At 33.9% G+C, this 22203-nt stretch overlaps 1 protein-coding gene across 5 annotated transcripts in view; it reads left to right on the top strand.

Moving 5' to 3' along the window:
• The window catches only part of ATRX (ATRX chromatin remodeler), a 336264-nt gene that overhangs the window by 229323 nt on the left and 84738 nt on the right, over positions 1-22203 (top strand). For all 5 annotated transcript variants that reach the window (XM_041740565.1, XM_041740564.1, XM_041740562.1 and 2 more), the window contains 3 exons: positions 7748-7878; positions 8412-8500; positions 8629-8801. In XM_041740565.1, coding sequence (XP_041596499.1) covers positions 7748-7878; positions 8412-8500; positions 8629-8801 — 393 coding nt within the window. The remainder of the gene's footprint in view (positions 1-7747; positions 7879-8411; positions 8501-8628; positions 8802-22203) is intronic.

The following is a 22203-nucleotide window of genomic DNA, read 5'->3' as shown; positions in this document are numbered from 1 at the left end:
AAAATTTGGATACTTAGTTTTTTTAAGTTTTTATTTAAATTTCAGTTAGTTATGATATAGTGTAATATTTTTAATACAGTATGGTGTACGATATAGTGATTCAACGCTTCCATACAGCACCTGGAGCTCATCACAAGTATACTCCTTAGTGCCCATAAGCTATTTTAACCTATCCCCCCAATATTCATTAGTTTGTTATTTAATTTTTTAATCAGTAAACATTAGTTTTATTTTAACATAAGTCAATATTAAAGTCCATATAGTGTTTTAAGGCATGTAAAAATGGAGTACATGAAAAGACAGAAAATATTTTGAAATCCTATATCTGCGAAGGGATTAATAACCAGAATATATAAAGAACTTCTACAACTCAGGAACAGTATAACTCAACACAATTGGAAAACGGGTGAAGGACTTAAATAGACATTTCTCCAAAGAATATATACAAATGGCCAAAAGCACATGAAAAGATGCTCTACATCATCACTGTTTATTATGGAAATGCCAACATCAAAGCACAAGATACCATTTCACACTTAATAAGATTCCTATTATCAAAAACAAGAGAAAAAGCAAGTATTGGCAAGGAAGTGGAGAAATTATAACCCTGGAGCATTGCTGGTGGTAGTGTAAAATGGTACAGCTGCTATGGGTAAAGCAGTGTGGCCATTCCTCAGAGTTAAACAGAACTATTTCCATAATGATCCATCAACTCCACTTCTAGATGTATATGCCAAATAATTGAAAGCAGGAACTTAAACAGATACTTGCACACTCATGTTTGCATAGCAGAATTATTACCAGTAGCTGTAAAGGTAGAAGTAATCCCAATGTCCATTAATGAATTAATTAATAGATGAATACAATGTTATTATATATACACACACGTACATACATACGTACATACCATGGGATATTAGTCTTAAAAAGAAAGGAAATGCTGACAGTTTACAATATTAATGAATCCCAAAGATACCATGATAAGTGAAATAAACCAGACACAAAATGAATACTGTTTGATTCTACTTAGAGATACCCAGCGTAGACAGATTCATAGACGCAGACAGTAGTAGTTACCAAGTTTTGGCGTAAAGGGAAATACAGAATTATTTTTAGTGTGTACAGAATTTCTTTCTAGGATCATAAAAAAGTTTTAGGAGTGGAGTGTTGATGTTTGTACAACATTGTAATTATATTCAATGCCAATGAATTGTACTCATAGAGAACATTAATATGCATGGGTTTCCAAGTTTATAAGCCCTACTGGTGACTATAAATCATGAAAACCACTGGTCTAAATGATAGTCAACATCATTGGAAATGTAAATCAAAGCCACAGTGGGATATTACTCACTAGGATTACCCAGAAATAGAAAAATAGGAAGTGATGAGGATGTGGAGGAATTGGAACCCTGTTTTGCTGATATTGAATGTCAAATGGTGTAATTTATGTGGAGCAAAATTTGATAATCAAAGGTTCAGTATAGAATTACCATATAATCCAGCAATTATACTTCCGGGTGTATACTCAATAGAAAGGAAGACACACAAAGATTTGTACACCAATGTACATAGCATCATTATTCCTAATAGTTAACAGCTAGAAACAACCTATATGCCTAACAACTGGTGAAGTGTTAAACGTATTTGATATATGGATATCATAGAACATTATTCAGCAATGAAAAGGAAGCAAATGCTGAGAAACGGTACAACACAGCAACCTTGAAAATATATGACAAATGAAAGAAGCCAGTCACAAATGACCAGGTGTTGTATGATTCTATTTATATGAAATGTCCAGAGTAGGCAAATCTATAGAAGTGGTTTCCTAGGGATGTAAGAAAAATGAAGTTGAGGGATAATGGCTTTAGGGGTATAGGGTTTTTGTGGACGTGATGAAAATGTTTTAAAAACTGGATTTTGGTGATGGTTGCACAACTCTGAATACACTAGTGAATTGTAAATGGTAAGTTGTGAACTATATTTGAATTAAACTTTAAAAAAGCTCAGTGGCTTTTTTATCTATAGAAGTTGTATTCAGTTAGCTTCCAGCTAATTGTTTGTTCTTTATGACTTCCTGTGTCTTGCATATACTTTCAAGAATGTCCTTAACATTTCTTTAAACAAAGTAAATAGTTAAAGTCTATGTCTGATTATTCCAGTTTCTAAAATCCTTACAGATTTCTTTCATCTCTTTAATTTCTGTCAGTTTTGGGGATCCCTGGGTGGCTCAGTGGTTTGGCACCTGCCTTCAGCCCGGGGCATGATCCTGGAGTCCTGGGATTGAGTCCACATCAGGCTCCCTGCATGGAGCCTACTTCTTACTCTGCCTGTGTCTCTGCCCCTCTCTCTATGTATGTCTCTCATGAATAAATAAATAAAATCTTTTTTAAAAGATTCTGTCCGTTTTCAGGCATGCTGCCTTGTTTCCATGTGTGTTTAAGTACTTTTGACCACAAGGGCCTTATATCCCTTGGAGTATGTCATAGTTATTTGAGGTCTGGGATAAAGTTTGATTACTCCAGAAAGGATTCTGTTTCTGCTAGGCATCTGGGGATATTATTAGTCTGAGATCCTTAATATTACAATTTGTGCTTGAAGCACTCTTAAGTTAGTAGGATTTGGGGCAAATGATGGGGTATTTGATGATATGAACTGGGGTCTCCCTTGTACTTAAAATATTCATTACTTTGTTTCTTCTACTTTCTGCATAAATAAAATAAGCATACTGCAAGGAATGTTAACCAGTTGTAGTGGTCTTTGCATGATAGTTCAAGGGTGGTAGTTTTTATGTGAGATTCCTATACTGTGTGACTAATTAGAAAGTGGTATGACTATAAGATTTAGATTTAGACTTCAGCAGATAAAACAAATATTTAAACATCAAAACTAAGCCATTTGCTTAAAGTCAACTTATAGGACCTGCATTGATGTATTGAGGCAATGAAAGAACTGATATTAATGAGATACTGTTTTCTTCACTTATTGTTCATTATATGTAGAATTCTTGGTACCTCTTGGTAGTTATTGTTTGGCTTTTAGGCTTTTCTAAGTCCTTCTTATGTTTAATAATGGCCTTGAGTCCTACAAGTTAATTGAAGGACCACTGGAGGAAAAGAAGTCAGATTTCTGAGATAGTGTAAAGGAATTATTTGATTCGTAAGGATTTTATGGTGCAACTGTGGAATTTCAGAATGTGTTTCCAAATTCTTTAGAGGCCAAACCACTCCCAAAGTTCTTTAGATCAACCCTTTTTAATCATTTACGTGGAAAATTCTTTGAAGTAGTTTTCAGGACTTGGAGAAACTATAAAATTTATTGACATATCCATGGTATTTTATTATGATCCTCTCCAATTCCTGCTGTATTATAGATGTATTGATCATCAGAATACTGCAGTGAGACTGGCTTTTATAATAGTATAATTATAATTTGTAAAGAGTCAAAAGGGGAATCGAATATAAAAAGCTTTTTAGTCTTGTATTTTTGGAAAGTTTGCTTTAGCTCTTTTGTCTTCATCCTTGAATAGCCTTGAAGGGTACTTAAGGCACTGTGGTAGGCTGAACGATGGCCACTTGGAGATGTCAGATCTTACGTAGGTCCTGGAAATTGTGATACCTTATAAGAAAAGGGGATTTTTTTTAGAGGTGATTAAACTAGGGATTTTGAGATGAGCAGATTGTCCTGGATTATCCAGATGGCTCCTAATTCCATTTGCAGGTAACTTTGCAGGAGAGAGGCTAAGGGCGATTAGATATACACAGAACAGGAGGAATTGTGACCACAGAGGCCAGAGGCAAAAATTGATGTGGCTGCAAGTCAGGGAGTGCCAGCAGCCACCGTATGCCTGAGGAGGCAAGGAACAAATTCCTGGAACTTCCAGAGGGAATGTGGGTGGCCTTGAGAACACTTTGATTTTGGCTCAGTAGGACAGATTTTGGATTTCTGATTTTCCAAACTATGAAGGAATATATTTCTATGGTCTTAAGATTTTGGGTTTGAGGTAATTTGCTATAGCAACAAACTATTTGAAGCAGTGAGTTTTCCCCAACCATTCTTTTTATGACTTGTATTCTAGTTTGCAGCACAAGCATCTGAGAAGCTTCTTAGAAAGTTTAGATTTCTAAAAAAAAAAAAAAAAAAAAAAAAAAAAAAAAAAAAAAAAAAAAAAAAGAAAGTTTAGATTTCTGTGTCTCATCACATATCCAGAAAATCAGAATTTCTAGGATTCGACTCCAAGGATGTGTGTAACACATTGCCCAAATGATTCTGATGTGTACCAAGTTTGATAAACATTTCATTAGGATGCCGAATTGATTTCCTCTTCCTGTTGTAGAAAATTGCCACTAATTTAATGGCTTAGAACAACACAAATTTATTCTCTCACAGTTCTAGGGGTTTGAGGTCCAAGGTTAGTGTTACTGGGCTATAGTAAACAGGGCTGGTTCCTTCTGGCTGCTCTAGGAAGGGAAAGCGTTTCCTTGTCTTTTTCAGCTTCTGGTGGCCACCTATATTCTCCGTATTCAAAGTATATCACTCTAGTCTGTATACATGTTATCACATCACTTTCTCCAACTCTCCCTTCTAGATCCCTCTTATAGGGACTATTGTTGCATTGGACCTTCCTGAATAAAATTAAGAGGGTCTTCAATTTTGGGTCCTTATCCTGACTGTATCTGCACATTTCCTTTTTCCATATACAATAACTCATGAGTGGTTTGGAATGTAGATATATTTGGGACACCATTATTCAGTTTACCACAGACCCCATGATAAAATCTCATGTAAAAACTAGATGTAAGTAAGGTTCAATAACAGATTGTCATGATTGATTATGTATTCACCTATACTTTTTGGGTATATTTTCCAGATAAAGTGATTTGAGTCAGAGAATGATTCAATAATAATTATCAATGCTCTTTTGAGTAGAGAACATTTTTCTATGGATATTTATTTGGCTAGCTTATTAACATATCCTTTTTTATGTGGTTCCCATTTCCCACAGAGAATATCAACTCTAATATAAATCAGTGGTGTAGGTAGAAGAAACTGTGTTTTTTCTCCCTTTTAGGTAGAAGTTTTTTTCCCTTTAAAAATGTCCTCCCTTTTCTTATCTTAGCCAGTTGGCTTAAAAGTCTTACGAAGTTTTTCTATAATAGAAGATATTTATGATAATGTGCAAGAGTAACTTTTGCCCCCACAAAACAAAAATTGGCTTTTAAGTTTTTCTTGGAGTATAAAATGATAAAGTTTAGATTACGTTAAAAAAAACTCTCTTTAATTTTTTTAAGAGAGAGTAAAGGGGGGGGAGGGCAGTGGGAGAGGAAGAGAGAATCTTAAGCAGACCCCAGTGTGGAGTCTGACAGACGCTGAATCTTATGACCCTGAGAGCATGACCTGAATCAAAATCAAGAGTCACACACTTAACCAGCTGAACCATCCAGGTGACCCTCCTTTACATCAATTTTAAAAACTCATAAAGTGTTCAGTGATAGAACAGCTGGGTACAAGATCAACAAGAAAATAGAGGACTTGGAAAACACTGTAAACCAACAGACTTAGTAGACCACTAAAAGAATACTCCATTCAGTTACAGTAGAATAGTTTCCTTTCAAGTGCATATGGAATATTCTTCAACATAGACCATATCTTAGACTTAAGATAGAATTAACATAAAAGGATAAAATCACACAAAATGTTTTCTTTAACCACATGGGAATTAAATTACAAAGCAGTAACAGAAGGAAAGTTAGTATTCACAAATGTATATAAATAACACACTTCCAAATATCCAGTAGATCAAAGAAGAAATCACAAGGGAAATTAAAATATATTTAGACATGGATGAAAAACAAAAGCACAAGGTACTAAGATATGGGATGCAGGTAAAGCATGCTTAAGGCGGGAAAATTACAACTGTAAATACCTATAATTTAAAAATAAGAAAGATTCCAAATTTATAATCTAACCATTTACCTTAAGGAACTAAAGTAAGAGCAAACTAAACCTGAAGCAAGTAGGAGGAGGAAAAACACAGATAATGCCTGAAACCAAAATTTGGTTCTTTGAAAAGATCAGCATGATTGGTATCTTTTTGGTTGTACTTGCAAAGTAATAGAAGAGACCACTAAACTCAGGAATGTGAAAGAGCATCATTACTGATATTACAGAAATAAAAAATTATAAGGGAATGCTATGAACAGTCGTGTATCAAGAAGTTAGATACCTCATTTTCACAGCAATGATTTCTATCATACACAGTGGAAATACCTCTTAATAAGGCAAAATAATCACTATCAGATTTTCATGCATTTTTATTAGTGTTTTATATCATTAAATTTTCTCTTGCCATGAGAGGAGGCAAGACTTACCAATGATTGGTGAATTTACATCTTTTAAAACTGTGACCAGAAAAAGGTTATTGCTTAAATGCTGCCTTTTTCATTTAATCAGCTTTGTTTTGCATTTCACCCCCTCGATAAGTGTCTTATAAATGAAATTTGCATTCGTTTCTTTTTTATTTTGCTTTTATAGAAAAAATTAATTTTGTTGAAATGACTCTGGGCCGAAGAAATGTAATGTTTTCAATATGAAAAACAATTTTTAGTATTTTTTGTGTAAGAATAATTGGAGAAGAGTTCCTAAAAGATTGGATACAAACAGGCTTTATTGAAAATAAGAGCTTTTAAATTTTTATTTAAATTCCAGTAGTTAAAAAAAAAAAAAAATTCCAGTAGTTAGGGGTGCCTGGGTGGTGCAGTTGGTTAAGTGTCCAAGTCAGCTCAGGTTGTAATTTCAAGCCCCACCTCGGGCTCCTCACTCAAGGCAGAGTCTGCTTCAGTTTCTCTCTGCCCCTCACTTTAATAAAATAAATTTTAAAATTCCAGTTAACATACAGTGTAAGTTTAGTTTCAGGTGTACAATATAATGATTCAACACTTCGATATATCACCCTGTGTTCATCTTGACAAGTGCACTCCTTAATTCCTATCACCTCTTTAACCCATCCCCCCACTCACCTCCCCTTTGCTAACCTTCAATTTTAAAAGAGGAGTTTGTAATCTATAGTCCACAGATGGAATTATGAGGGGGGTATGTGAACCTAAATAAGAAAAAATTCACATTAGTTTTACTAACCTCTAATGAAAATTAGCATTTTTTCCAATTATAATGTGGGCAATAAACCATAGTAGTATTAGTGATAACTTTGTTGCCAATTGAAATCAACTAGTTCTGTTGTTACTGATATCTCAAAATTATTTATCTTTATCAAGACTTCAGAATTTCAGATAGTTATTAGACTTGCTGCTATATTTTGTTATTTAATGCATTAACAAAGTACACATATTACTGTATCACAAATGTTTAATATTTTGATAATTTATATATAATTGGTTTCTTCTGCTCTATTTTATGTTTCAAAACATGCAAAGAAAGATGTCTATAAGCTTCTCTATACTGCCAAAGGAGTCTATGGCGCAGATACAGTTAAAATCTCTAATTTTGAAACATTTTCATATAGAGAATTCTTCTTTTTTCTAAGTTTTTATTTAAATTTCATTTATTTAACATACAGTATAATTAGTTTTAGGTGTACAGTTTGGTGAATCAGTACTTCATACAACACCCGGTGCTCATCACAAGTGTACTCCTTAATCCTCATCATCTATTTACCCATCCCTCCATCCACCTCTCCTGACATAGAGAAGTCTTATAACATTAACTACTTTTTTTTTTTGATTAGGTGTAGGGAATAGCAATGAAGGTGGACGAGGAAAGGCAGGTGCAAAACTTTTCCAAGATTTTCAGATGTTAAGTAGAATCTGGACTCATCCTTGGTGTTTGCAGCTGGACTACATTAGCAAAGAAAATAAGGTAAATAAGGTAACCTAAAATTGATTAAAATTTATCTGTTGGAAACATAATAACTTAAGGAAAAAAGGTTGATCTATATAGACTTACTGTATATTGGAATTTTCCTTTGCTTTGTGGTATAGTAATTCAACCTATTTTATTTCTAGTTAATTTCTATGTTAGAATGTATTACGATTATGGAAGGAGCATTAAATGTTGTTCTTAACATCTTGCATAACCATGGTAAAATGTTCAAAATTTAAAACTTAATATTAGGTCAATAGTATTAACCAAACCAGAGACTTTCATTGAATTTCATCACTTTTTATGTACCTCTGACCTTTTTCTTTTCCATGTTTCAATCCAAGACCTCACAATGCATTTAGTAATCATATTTGTGATGTCTCCTTTATTTTTTTCTAATCTGTGGTAGTTCCTCAGTTCTTTCTTATCCCTTGACAATTAACTTATCCTCAGGTAAAGTAAACATCATTATAATTTCCAATATAAGTTGAAATAAACTATTAAAACATTCATCATTTTTTTTCCTCTAGGGATACTTTGATGAAGACAGTATGGATGAATTTATAGCTTCAGATTCCGATGAAACCTCCATGAGTTTAAGCTCCGATGATTATACAAAGTAAATTGAATAATTTTTGTGTCCTGTGTTGACACATTTAAAATCCCTAATTGCTAATTGTCCTCTCTTACTTGGCATTTGTATCTTTACTGTGCTTTCCTAACAGTTTGGATTTGTTCCTTTTATAGAAAGAAGAAAACAAAGGGGAAAAAAGGGAAAAAAGATAGTAGCTCAAGTGGAAGTGGCAGTGACAATGATGTTGAAGTGATTAAAGTCTGGAATTCACGATCTCGAGGAGGTGGTGAAGGAAATGTGGATGAAATAGGAAGCAATCCTTCAGTTTCATTAAAGCTGGAAGAAAGTGAGTCTAATGAATGTTGGCTTTATAATGGAACATTGATTTAGAAAATATCATGTCTATGGTTTTTTCAAGTATTAATTTAACCTTATTATTTCACTCAAGGGAGTATTTTCCTAGATGCTCTTAGTAAGCATCTAGGATAATCAGGTCATATAATAACAAATATCTGGTGAATGTTTAATTACAAGCAAGCCATTGTGTTCTGATATTTGAGAGAAAAGGAAGAAAGAAAAACTAATGTTTATTTACATGTATATAAACTAAATGCTGTATTTTCATTCCATGTATTAGCTAACTTAATTCCTGAGCAGACATGGAATGCTGTTGATATCTTTATTTTTATAAATGATTAGTAGAAGTGAGATTTAGACCTAGATACATCCAGTTTCAGAGTCCCAATGGTATTTTCACTTAACTACATAGAAATAACTGGAAACATTTCATGTAATTGAGTATGTAATTAACTTTATACAATGAAACTAGTGTTGATGTTTCAGCCTTTGTAATTCTTCATAATCTATAATTGTACACTTTAAATTTTCCCCTTTTCATGTACGATTTAACACCTCTTTTTAAAATTATTTATTTTTTAAATTTAAATTTTAGGTAGTTAACATATAGTGCAATATTTCTTTCTATAGTAGTTTCTGGAGTAGAATTCAATGATTCATCACTTAAATATAACACCCAGTACTCATCACAAAAAGTGTTCTCCTTAATACCCATAACCCATTTAGCCCATCCCCCACCCACCTACCTCCATAAACCCTCAGTTTGTTCTCTATCCTTAAAAGTCTCTTCTGGCTGGAAGGGAGATGGGTGAGGGGATGGGGTAATTGGGGGATGGGCATTAAGAAGGGCACTTAATGTAATGAGTACTAAGTGTTATATGCAACTGATGAATCACTAAATTCTATCCCTGAAACTAAACACACTATATGTTAACTAAATTGAATTTAAATTAAAAAAAACTTTTTAAAAAGAGTCTTTTATGGCTTGTTTCCCTCTCCTTTTTTTCTTTTCCCCCTTCCCATATGTTCATCTGTTCTCTTTCTTAAATTCCGCATATGAGTGAAATCATATGGTATTTGTCTTTCTCTGACTGGCTTATTTCACTTAGCATAATACTCTCTAGCTCCATCCGTGACGTTGAGAATGACAAGATTTTATTCTATTTTATGGCTGAGGAATATTCCATTTATTTATATATATACCACACCTTCTATAGCAGTTTGTATTCCCATCAACAGTGCAAGAGGGTTCCCGTTCTCCACATCATTACCAACACGTATTGTTTCTTTTATTGTTAATTTTAGCTGTCCTGACCAGTGTAAGATGGTATTTCATCATGGTTTTGATTTGTATTTCCCTGATGAGTGATATTGAGCATCTTTTCAGGTGTCTGTTAGTCATCTGTATGTCCCTTTTGGCAAAGTATCTATTCATGTCTTCTGCCCATTTCTTACCTGGATTATTTGTTTTTTTACATGTTGATTTTGATAAGTTTTTTGTAAATTTTACATACTAACCCTTTATCAGATTTGTCGTTTACAAATATCTTCTCTTGTTCCGTAGGCTGCCTTTTAGTTTTGATTATTTCATTTTCTGTGCAGAAGCTTTTTATCTTGATGAAGTCCCAGTAATCCATTTTTGCATTTGTTTCCCTTGCCTGTGGTGACATTTCTAGTAAGAAGTTGCTATGGCTGAGGTCAAAGAGGTTTCTGCCTATATTCTCCTCTATCACTTCTTTAATTTTGCCTTTCTCTCCTTTCCTTGTTCACGAGTGTACAAACAAGTGAAAGTATGAATTTTCTAATGTTGTCTTGACCTGTATCTACACTTGAAGGATTTGTGTTGAGGCTCCATATACTCACAGTGCAGCCTAACTGGGTATCTAGGAACTCCACTCCAAAGCTGGGAACAGATACCTGAATATTTGAAATATTATATATCTAAAGACAAAGCAGTGTAAATAGCTCTAAATATTTGTAATTTGAGAGTCATATAGCAGAGCAATTCACTGTGAAGAAAAGAAATATATGGAAGCCAGCTAGGTGAGTGACCCTGAATTCAAACAAACGTGGCTGGTTATAGGCCTACACCTGAAATAATTTGGTGATTTCTTAATAAACATCTCTTTTCAAGAGAATAGGGGGCAGAAAACATATGTAGAAAAATAATAGCTGAAAACTTCCTTACTCTTGGGAGTGAAACACATATCCAGATCCAGGACACACAGAAAACTCCCATCAAAATCAACAAAAGCAGACAAACATCAAGACATATTGTAATTAACTTTGTATAATATAGTGATAAAAATATCTTAAAAACAGCAAGAGAAAAGAAGCCCTTAACTTACAAGGGAAAACCCATAAAGCCAGCTGGAGATTTCTCAAAAGAAATTTGACAAGCCAGAAGAGAGTGACATGATATATTCAATGTGCTGAATGGAAAAATATGCAACCATGAATACTTTATCCAGCAAGGCTGTCATTCAGAATAGGAGAGTTTCCCAGACAAACGAAAAATAAAGGAGTTTGTATCCACTAAACTAGCCCTGCAAGAAATATTGAAGGGGACTCTTTGAATGGGAAAGAAAGACCAAAAGTGACAAAGTCCAGAAAGGAACAGAAAATCTCCAGAAACAACGACAAAATAACTAACACAATGGCACTAAATTCATGTCTATCAATAATCATTCTGAATGTAAATGGACTAAATGCTCCAATCAAAAGACCTAGGATGTCAGAATGGATTAACAAAAAACAAACAAACAAAACCATCAATATCCATCTATATGTTGCCTATAGGAGACTCACTTTAGACCTACAGACACCTACATATTGAAAGTGAGGTGATAAAGAAATATTTATCTTGCAAACAGATGTCAAAAGAAAGTTCGGAGTAGCCATACTTATATCAGACAGATTAGATTTTAACCAAAGACTGTAACAAGAGGTGAAGAAGGGTACTATATCATAATAAAGGGGTCTATCCAACAAGGAAATATAACGATTGTAAATATTTCTGCTCCTCAACTTGGGAAAACACAAATATATAATAGAATTAATAACAAATATATAGGAATCCATTGATAATAATACAGTAATAGTAGGTGACATTAAACCCCACTTACATCAGTGGACAGATCATCTAAGCAGAAAATCAAAAAAAATCAAAAATCAAAAAGACAATGGCTTTGAATGACACACTGGACCAGACGGACTTAACATATATTCAGAACATTTCATCCTAACACAATAGAACACACTTTCTTTTCAAGTGCACATGGAACATTCTCCAGAAAAGATCACATACTAGGTCACAAACCAGGCCTCAAGAAGTACAGAAAGATTGAGATCATACCTTTTCTGACAACAGTGCTATGAACTTGATGTCAGCCACAAGAAAAAATTTGGAAAGACCAAATGCATGGAGGTTAAAGAAGATGCTACTGAAGAGTGAATGAATTAACCAGGAAATTAAAGAAGAAATAAAGGAATACATGGAAGAAAATGAAAATGAAAATATTACAGTCCAAAACCTTTTGGATGCAGCAAAAACAGTCCTAAGATGCAAGTATATAGCAATATAGGCCTACCTCAAGTGGCAAGAAAATTTTCAAAAACACAACTTAACCTTACACCTAAAGGAACTAGAGAAAAAAGAACAGATGAAGCCTAAAGCCAAGAAAAGAAGGCAAATAATAAAGATTAGAGCAAATAAATGAAATAGAAACCGAAAAAATCCACTAGAAGAGGTCACTGAAACTAGGAGCTGGTTCTTTGAAAAAATTAATAAAATTGATAAACCCATAGCCAGACTTAACAAAAAGCAAAAAGAAAGGACCCAAATAAATAAATTCACTAATGAGAGAGGAGAGATGACAACAAAGACCACAGAAATACAAAGAATGTAGTATTATGAAAAATTGTATACCAACAAATTGGACAACTGTAAGAAATGGATAAATTCTTAGAAACTTATAAATTTCCAAAACTGAAACAGGAGCAAATAGAAAATTTAAGCAGATTGATAACTTGCAATGAAATTGAAGTAGTGATAAAAAAATGCCCAACAAACAGATGTCCTTGGTCAGATGGCTTCCCAAGGGAATTCTACCAAACATATAGAAGAGTTCATACCTAATCCTCTCAGACTATTCCAAATACAGAAAAGGAAGGAAAAATTCCCAATTCATTTTATGAGGCCAGCATTACCTTGACAGCAAAACCAGATAAAGAGTCCCCTAAAAAAGAGAACTGTAGGCTAATATTAAAGATGGACATAGATGCAACATTCTCAATAAAATTCTAGCAAACTAAATTCAACAATACATTTCTAAAAATCTTTTCACAGTGATCAAGTGGGACTTATTACTGGGTTGCAAGGGTGGATCAGCATTCACAGATCAATCAACACAATATACTACATTAATGAAAGAAAGGATAAGAACCATACAGTCATTTCAGTAGATGAAGAAAAAGGATTTGGCATCATACAGATCCATTCATGATAAAAAACCTCAACAGTATAAGTTTAGAGGGAACATACCTCATCATCATAAAGGCCATACATAAAAAACCCCACAGGTAATATCATGCCCTATGGGGGAAAACTGATTGCTTTTCCTCTGTGGTCAGAAGCAAGATAAGGATGTCCATTCTCACAACAGTTATTTAACATAGGACTAGAAGTCCTGTCCACAGCAGTCAGACAACAAAATGAAAGAAAAGGCATCCACACTGGCAAGGAAGAAGTAAAACTTTCACTATTTGCAGATGACATGATACTCTAAATAGAAAACCCAAAGGCTCAACCAAAAAGCTGCTGGAACCGATACATGAATTCAATAACATGGCAGGATACAAAGTCAATGTAGAGGAATCTGTTGGATTTCTATACACCAATAATGAAGCAGCATAGACAGAAATTAAGAAATCAGTCTTATTTATAATTTTACCCAAAGTCAGATAGGTAGGATTAAACTCAACCAAGAAGGTGAAATACCTGTACTCTGAAAAGTATAAAACACTGATGAAGGAAGTTGAAGAGGACACAAAGAAACAAAAAGACATTCCATGCTCATGGATTGAAAGAACAAACATTTTCACAACGTCTATACCACCTAAAGCAATCTACAAATATAATGATATCCCTATCAAACTACCCAGAGCAGTTTTCACAGAGCTATAACAAACAATCCTAAAATTTGCTTGGAACCACCAAATACCCCACATATCCAAAGCAACCTTAAAAAGAAACAAAAGCTGGAGGCATCACAATTTCTGTCTTCAAGTTATATCATAAAGCTGTATTAATCAAAATAGTATGGTTTAGTGCAAAAATACATAGATTAACGGAACAGAATAAAAAACCTAAAAGCGAACCTTCAACTCTATGGACAATCTTTGACAAAGCAGGAAAGGATATCTAAAGGGAAAAACAGTGTTTCTTCAACAAATGGTGTTAATTGTGAAAACTGGACAGCAACATGCAAAAGAATGCAATTGGACCGCTTTATTACATTTTCCACAAATAGAAATTCAAAATGGATTAAAGACCTAACTGTGAGATTTGAAACCATAAAAATCCTAGAAGAGAACACATTCAGTAATGTCTCAGACATTGGGTATAGCAAGCTGTTTCTAGATATATGTCTCTTGAGGCAAGGGAAATAAAAGCAAAAATAAACTATTGGAACATCATCAAAATAAACAGCTTCTGCACAGTGAAGGAACAGTCAACCAAAAGGCAACCTTCAGAATGGAAGAAGATATTTGCAAATTACATATCTCAGAAAGCGTTTGTTTCCAGAATATATAAAGAACCTCTAAAACTCAACACTCAAAAAGTGAACAGTCCAATTAAAAATGTGCAGCAGATGTGAATAGACATTTTTCCAAAGAAGACATATATATGGCCAACAGAGACATGAAAAGATGCTCATCATTGATCATCAGGGAAATACAAATCAAAATGACAGATATCACCACACTTGTCAGAATGGCTATGATCAATACAAGAAACAATAGGAGCTGGTGAGGGTATAGAAAAAAGGAACACTTGGGCACCATTGGTGGGAATGCAAACTGGTAGAGTCACTCTGGAAAACAATATGTAGACTGATCAGAAAGTTAAAAATAGAACTACCCTATGATCCCATAATTGCACTATTGGATATTTAACCAATAAAATACAAAAAAAAATTTAAAGGGATCTATGCATCTCTATGTGTATAGCAGCAATTATCAACAATAGCCAAATTATGGAACAAGTCCTCATATCCATCTGTAGACAGATAAAGAAGAGATGATACACACACACACACACACACACACACACACACACACACTATGGAGTATTAATCACTCAACCATCAAAAAGAATGAAATTTTGACTTTTGAAACGACATGGACTAGAGAGTATTATGCTAAACAAAATAAGTCAGTCTAAGAATAATAAGTATTATGATTTCACTTATATGGTAGAATTTAAGAAACAAATTGTACCAGTAAAGGGACAAAAAGAAAGAGAGATACAAACTAAGAAACAGACTCATAACTATAGAGAACAAAGTGATGGTTACCAGAGGGGAGATGGGTGGGGGAATAGGTTAAATAGGTGATGGAGATTGAGGAGTGCACTTGTTATTAGCATAGGATGTTGTATGAAAGTGTTGAATCACTATACTGTACACCTGAAATTGATACTACACTGTATGTTAAATAACTGGAATTAAAATAAAAACTTTAAAAAATATACAACATTTCTCTCTTCATTACCTCATTGGAATAGGTAGATAGCAGCCTAACTCCAAACCTTGGCTTACTTCTCTTAGAAATCAGGGGGATAGTAAAAATCAAACTACCAAATTTTCCTCCTTGTTCTTCTCTGCTGTTGTCCCATAGAGACAGTTTATTATTAGTGTTAATTTTCCAATTGGTTTTGAAGAGTATTTTTCTAAGAATTGTAAAGGAATGGTTCTAGTTTAATAAGAAGCCCTCTGTTATCTCCTTCTCTGCTCTCCCTGTCTGACTTTTCATTTAAATTTCTCCTTAGTCATCTCAGAATTGGAAATAAATAGCTTAAGATTTATGTGTTCCTGCAGATGGTTTTCTTAAAATATTCTTGTTGAAATTTTTTTGGTAACTTCTAGTTAGAAAGAGAGGCAGAGTAGCCTAACCAATATATCTCATCCTGTACTATAAATGGGTTAAATAAAAGTATGCTGAGGTCTTCATCCCTTCATCACTTAGAAGTACAAGTGGGGTCTAAGGCAGCTGGGTCATCTCCAGAAATGAATAGCCTCTTCCATTTCCTCCTGGTATGTTATGTAAGCATTACCATGTATGTCATAATGTGAAAATGTTTGGAAAGAATTGGGGTAGAGATCAGTTGGCTATGTGTTACGAACTTAAAAGCAGATAGGGAAGGCTGTGGGTTCTAAATGACAAATTTTGACTACCTGTCTGAGGTCTTTGTTTCATTTTAGGTGTGTGCAGTCAAATAGAGATCATTCATAGCTTATCAGAACTATTTTCCAGAACAAAAGATAAAAATCTATTTTGGGGATGCCTGGGTGGCTCAGCAGTTAAACATCTGCCTTTGGCTCAGAGCATGATCCTGGAATCCAGGATCGAGTCCCACATCGGGCTCCCTGCATGGAGCCTGCTTCTTCCTCTGCTTATGTCTTCTCTCTCTCTCTCTCTCTCTCTCTCTCTCTCTCATGAGTAAATAAATAAAATCTTTTTTAAAAATTTTTTTGTTTTTTAGATCTAGATTAACTCCAAGTAAGGCTGAGAAGATCATAGTATATGGACATATATAGCTGGTACTCTGTAACTTTTTAAAAACATAATTACTTTCTTATAGGAACTGTAAGAAAACCCAAATAGAAAGTATTTAAGGGCCAAACTGTTTTATTTGAAATTTGAAATAGATATTAAATAAGTAGATGGCTATAATTGAGCTATAATAATATTCTCACTGCATATTTCATTTTTACTTCTAAGAGTTGTTATTTAACTCTTTTTATAGTAGCTTTCTAAATGTTTACAGAAACAACATCTTGAATAAGTCTTTTTTTAAAAAATAATTTTACTTATTTATACATGAGAGACACAGAGAGGCAGAGACCTAGGCAGAGGGAGAAGCAGGCTTCCTGCAGGTAGCCCAATGCAGGACTCCCATCCCAGGACCCTGGGATCATGACCTGAGCCAAAGGCAGACGCTTAACCACTGAGCCACCCAGTTGCCCCTTGAAGAACTCTTTTTTTTTTTATAAATTTTTTTTTTAATTTTATTTATTTATGATAGTCACAGAGAGAAAGAGAGGCAGAGACACAGGCAGAGGGAGAAGCAGGCTCCATGCACCGGGAGCCCGACGTGGGATTCGATCCCGGGTCTCCAGGATCGCGCCCTGGGCCAAAGACAGGCGCTAAACCGCTGCGCCACCCAGGGATCCCGAAGAACTCTTTTAAGTTAATTTTATATTATCCCCATTTCTGTGTTTTGGTATTTTATTTAGGACAGTTTTTAAATTAAGAAATGAGGATAAAAACTACTTCAAAGTATTCAATTTATAGCAATCAATTGTACTACTAGGTATTTATACCCCAAAGACACAAATGTAGTGATCTGAAGGTGCACCTACACCCCAGTGTTTATAGCAGCAATGTCCACGATAGCCAAACTATGGAAAGAGACCAGGTGTCCATGGACAGATGAATTTATTAAGATGTGGGGTGTGTGTGTGTGTGTGTGTGTGTGTGTGTGTTTGTATATATAATGAAATACTAGTCAGCCATCAAAAATGAACTCTTGCCATTTGCAATGATGTGGATGGAACTAGAGGGTATTATGCTAAGTGAAATAAGTCAACGAAAGAATTATATGTTCTCACTCATATGTGTAATTTAAAAAACAAAAGATCATAGGGGAAGGGGGGAGAAAAATAAAACAAGATGAAATCAGGGAGACAAACCGTAAGAGGCTCTTAATCGTAGGAAACAGGGTTGCTGGAGGAAAGGGGAGTAGGGGATGGGGGAATTAGGTGATGGACGTTAAATGGGGCATGTGATATAATGAGCACTGGATGTTATAAAGGACTGATAAATTATAAACTCTACTTCTGAAACTAATGAAATATGCTATATATCAATTAATTGAATTTAAATTAAATAAAAACCAAAGTATTCAATTATTATTTTGCCATTTTTAGATTAAGCCTTATTGATGAGCATTCACGCTTTAAAATGTATATAATTCATTATATGGATATAAACTTTTGTGACAGAGTCCTATATTATGTAGGACCATAGTATTGGCACTAATATACCACATTTATTCATTCAACAAATATTTATTTGAATGTTTAATATAGTCTAGGCACTGCTATAGAAGCTTGGGTGATCTCTGTCAACAAACTGCACTCATGGAGCTTAACATTCTACTACTAGTACTATATAGATGCATAATACTTTCATGATATTGCTACTTTTTTCATAAAACTGTAGTATATCTTGCTGCAAACATGCTAGTTAAATATATATTTAGAAAAATATGCTTTAAGAAATTAGGGATAAAGTTGTTGCTTTTTATTTGTTTGTATTTCTTTTGTGTCTTTTAAGAATTTTGTGATACCCACAGTGGATATTAAGGGGGGTAGTTCTGATTAATTTATGGTGTCTTATCATGTACATAAGAACAAAGTTATAACAGAAGTAATAGTTAATCCATGTGGATGTTGAAATAAGAATATTCAAGATGAAATACCTGTTTTTAAGTTTTAATTACATATTCAGGATATTTATTAACTGGAGTAGCCCTTATTTTTCTGGATCAGTTTTTATTTTTTTTTTAGATGTTACTGTAAAGTAATGTGATTATATCCAATAGGATCAAAATTGGAATGGAATCTTTTGCACAGAAGTTATCGCCTATCCTAAGCTTTGAGATTTCTTACCAGTTGCCCATTTTTACTAACTTTCTGCTAGCATGTTTTTATGGCTAACATTTTCACTTTAGTTAAATTACTTTAGTAAATTTGGGTAACCATTACAGAAGTTATGTGCAGTCTGTAGAACTACAGAATTTTCTAAAGGCATTTGTTATTTGCAAGTTGTAGAAAGAAATTTAGTTAACATTTGCTTGATAAGCTGTTTGTCAGTGCTCCCCAAGACCACCGTCAGGTTCAGTGATTCCTAAGACTTAGCATATAGTTATATTCAGGTCTACAATTTATTACAATGAATTATTACAATTTATTACAATATTACAAGTTATATTCAGGTCTACAATTTATTACAATTTATTACAAAACAAAGTCAGCAGAAGGAAAAGCAGATGGGGCAGAGTCCAGAAGAAACCAGGCATAACTTTCTAAGAGTCTTCTCTCAGTGGAGTCACCCAAGATGTACTAATTTCTCCAGAAATAAGTTATGATATGACTTAATGATATCTTATGTGAATGATATCATAAGTTATGAATATGAATGTTATGATATGTACTAATTTCTCCAGAAATAAGTTATGATATGTGAAGTGTCATCTACCACAGAAGCTCGTTAGGGACCAAATGTCTATGTTTCTTATGTGTTTTAAACACACTGCCTGATTTTTACCAAGTCTCAGAATCCAAGAAGAAAAAACAAACAGGTGTTCAGAACACTTGTTTGCACGTTGTACAATCTGGGCACAGTGAGCCATTCTTATCAGGGAAACTTTTAAAGTAGGAGCTATGTACCATTCAAGTGCCCAGCCCATAGCCTAGGGCCAGCCTTGCAAAGGAGGCTTTTCCAGATGAAATTTCAGTTGGTTTGTGAAGGATGGTGAAGCATAAAATGTGTACCAGGCAAAGAAAAGAAGAAAATAATATAAGACATTCAAGGAAAGGTATGGATTCTTGCAAATATGTGACATGTTTAGTGAGTAGCTCATTGTAGTTTGAATATCAATACATAATGAACTCTTTATAAGTAATGGAAACCGCCAGGACCCAGGCACTGGTAATTTAAATAGTAATTTCAAGAAGATAGGCTATGGAAGCCTTAGGGATATACTAGTCTTAGAAACTAGTACCTTTGGTTTTCACCTACTCAGGGATAGGATACAAGGCCTTGAGCCCTTTATAAGGTGGAGAGTTCTTCGAACCCAGATTAAAGCTGAATCTCTTCAGTCTGAATCTAAGGCTGAACCTCTGTGTACCCTTCAAAGGATAAATAGTCCATTGAAGAATAGGATAGAAAAAAATTTTCCCATCAGTTCAGGGAGATAACAAGGAAGCATATCTGTTTCACCCTAGTCTCTGAGTTGAGAAAAATAGTTTTCTTGGATTCATAATCATGGGCTTACATAGCTTATGATTTGAATTTACATTACTTAGTCTAAAAATCTCAAGCTGATGATGGGTTGCCTGGGTGGCTCAGTTGGTTGAATCACCAGCTCTTAATTTCAGCTCAGGTCATGATCTCAGGGGTGCAGGATTTGAGCCCATGTCAGGCTCGTCCCTTAGAAGGGAGTCTGCTGAAGATTCTCTGTCTCCCTCTCCTTTTGTCCCTATCCCCCATACTTGCACATGTGCATGCTCATGCTCACTCTCTCTCTCTCTCTCTAAAACAAATAAATCTTAAAAAAATAAATTAAAATCTCAAGCTGAAATACCTCAGAAATAATGTTGAGTTGTTGATCCCCTGGAGCACCTGGCATAAACAGATGTAGAATAAGTGTAGAGATGTATGACCTCTGCCCAGGATTCTCACATATTACAGCTAGACTGAAAGTGAAATGAAAAATTAAAATGAGAGAATACCTAAGAAAACAATGAACTAAGAAAAGTTAACAACAAAATATATTAGCAGTCAGCCTGTCAAAAGTTAATACATGAAATGAACAGCATATTTAGATTCTAAAGGGCCTCAGATAATAGGAGTATTTGATAAAGACTACAATTAGAATTATGTTTAAAGTAATAATTTTAAGAAATCAAAAATATAGGTTTATGCCAGAAAATTTAAAACTTAGATGAAGCAGGCAATATTCTAGAAAAATATAACAAAATTGAGTATTCATTTGATAGTAGCCATAAATTAGAAATTATCTAAATATCTATGAGACTAGTGAGGAGATGTTTATAGTGCGTATGAGATGAGCTAATATATTCATGCAGTGGAATTCTACATAGCAGTTAGAATAATTGAATAAGTCTCACTTTGAGTGAAAAAATGAAAAACTACGTTTAGTGAAAAAGTAAGTCATAGAAGGATACAAACAGTTTGTACTTTTACATGTACTGTGAAACCGTGAAAGATAATGTACAGTTTAGGGATACATGTGTAGTGAAAATATAAAAACATACATAGAAATAGTAAATACATAATTTAGGATTTTATTTATTTTGATATATAATACATTTTATTCTGTTCTTTTACATATTTTTAGTATATTTAACAGACAATATTACAGTAGTTCCAGGTGTACAACCACTTATTTGACAAATTTGTACATTATGCTATATTCACCACAATTGTGGTTACCATCTGTCTTGCTACATTGCTATTACAATATCATTGACTTTTATTGACACTATCATCTGCCTTTTATTTCCATGACTTAGTTTGTTCTCTGTATTTATAGGTTTGATTCTGCCTTTTGTTTGTTTAGTCATTTGTGTTGCTTTGTTCTGTTTTTAGATTCCTATGACTTATTCCATAAAGGGAGGATTGTATCTCTCTCCCCTTTACCCATTTTGCCCAACCCCACTCCCTCTCCTCTGGCATCCCTCAGTTTTTTTCTCTTTGTTTATAAGTCTGATCCTGCTTTTTGTTTATTCATTTTTTAAAATTACATTTACGAGTAGAATCATGGTATTTGTCTTTCTCAGTCTCACTTATTTCACATACCTTAATACCCTCAAAATCAAGAGAGTATTAGAATTTAGGATTTTAGAGACCTCTCAGAAAGAAGGTAGGGAAAGAAGAGAATGAGATTGAGTATGGTCATATAATAGGTGCCAACTGCATCAGAAATAGATTTAGCAAGTGGTAAGATATAATGAAGATGGGATATGGGAACATGGCTGTTCATTATATTCTATATACTTTTGTGAAAATGTACGATATATATAACAAAAATATGCAAAAATTTAAAATGCTTTAAAAAACAATTGAGGGACGGTACAAAAACACATAAACCTTGTGTTCCCAATTTTGAATTGAATTATTTATGTTTAGATACTTAATAAATTATTTGTTTTACTTTCTTCTTGAATCTTTTATAATCAAAGTTTGTAGGGGAAAATAACAAAATGATTTAACATGATATGGTCATTCTGGGATCAATCCCTTTTTGTTTTCCAGAATTCTGTTAGGACTGTGAAATATTTCCTGCTCCTAAGATCATT

Source organism: Vulpes lagopus, chromosome X (assembly GCF_018345385.1).
Source record: "Vulpes lagopus strain Blue_001 chromosome X, ASM1834538v1, whole genome shotgun sequence".
Classification (NCBI taxonomy): Eukaryota; Metazoa; Chordata; class Mammalia; order Carnivora; family Canidae; genus Vulpes; species Vulpes lagopus.
Note: the sequence above shows the minus strand (reverse complement) of the source record. Positions and strands in the feature narration are given on the sequence as shown.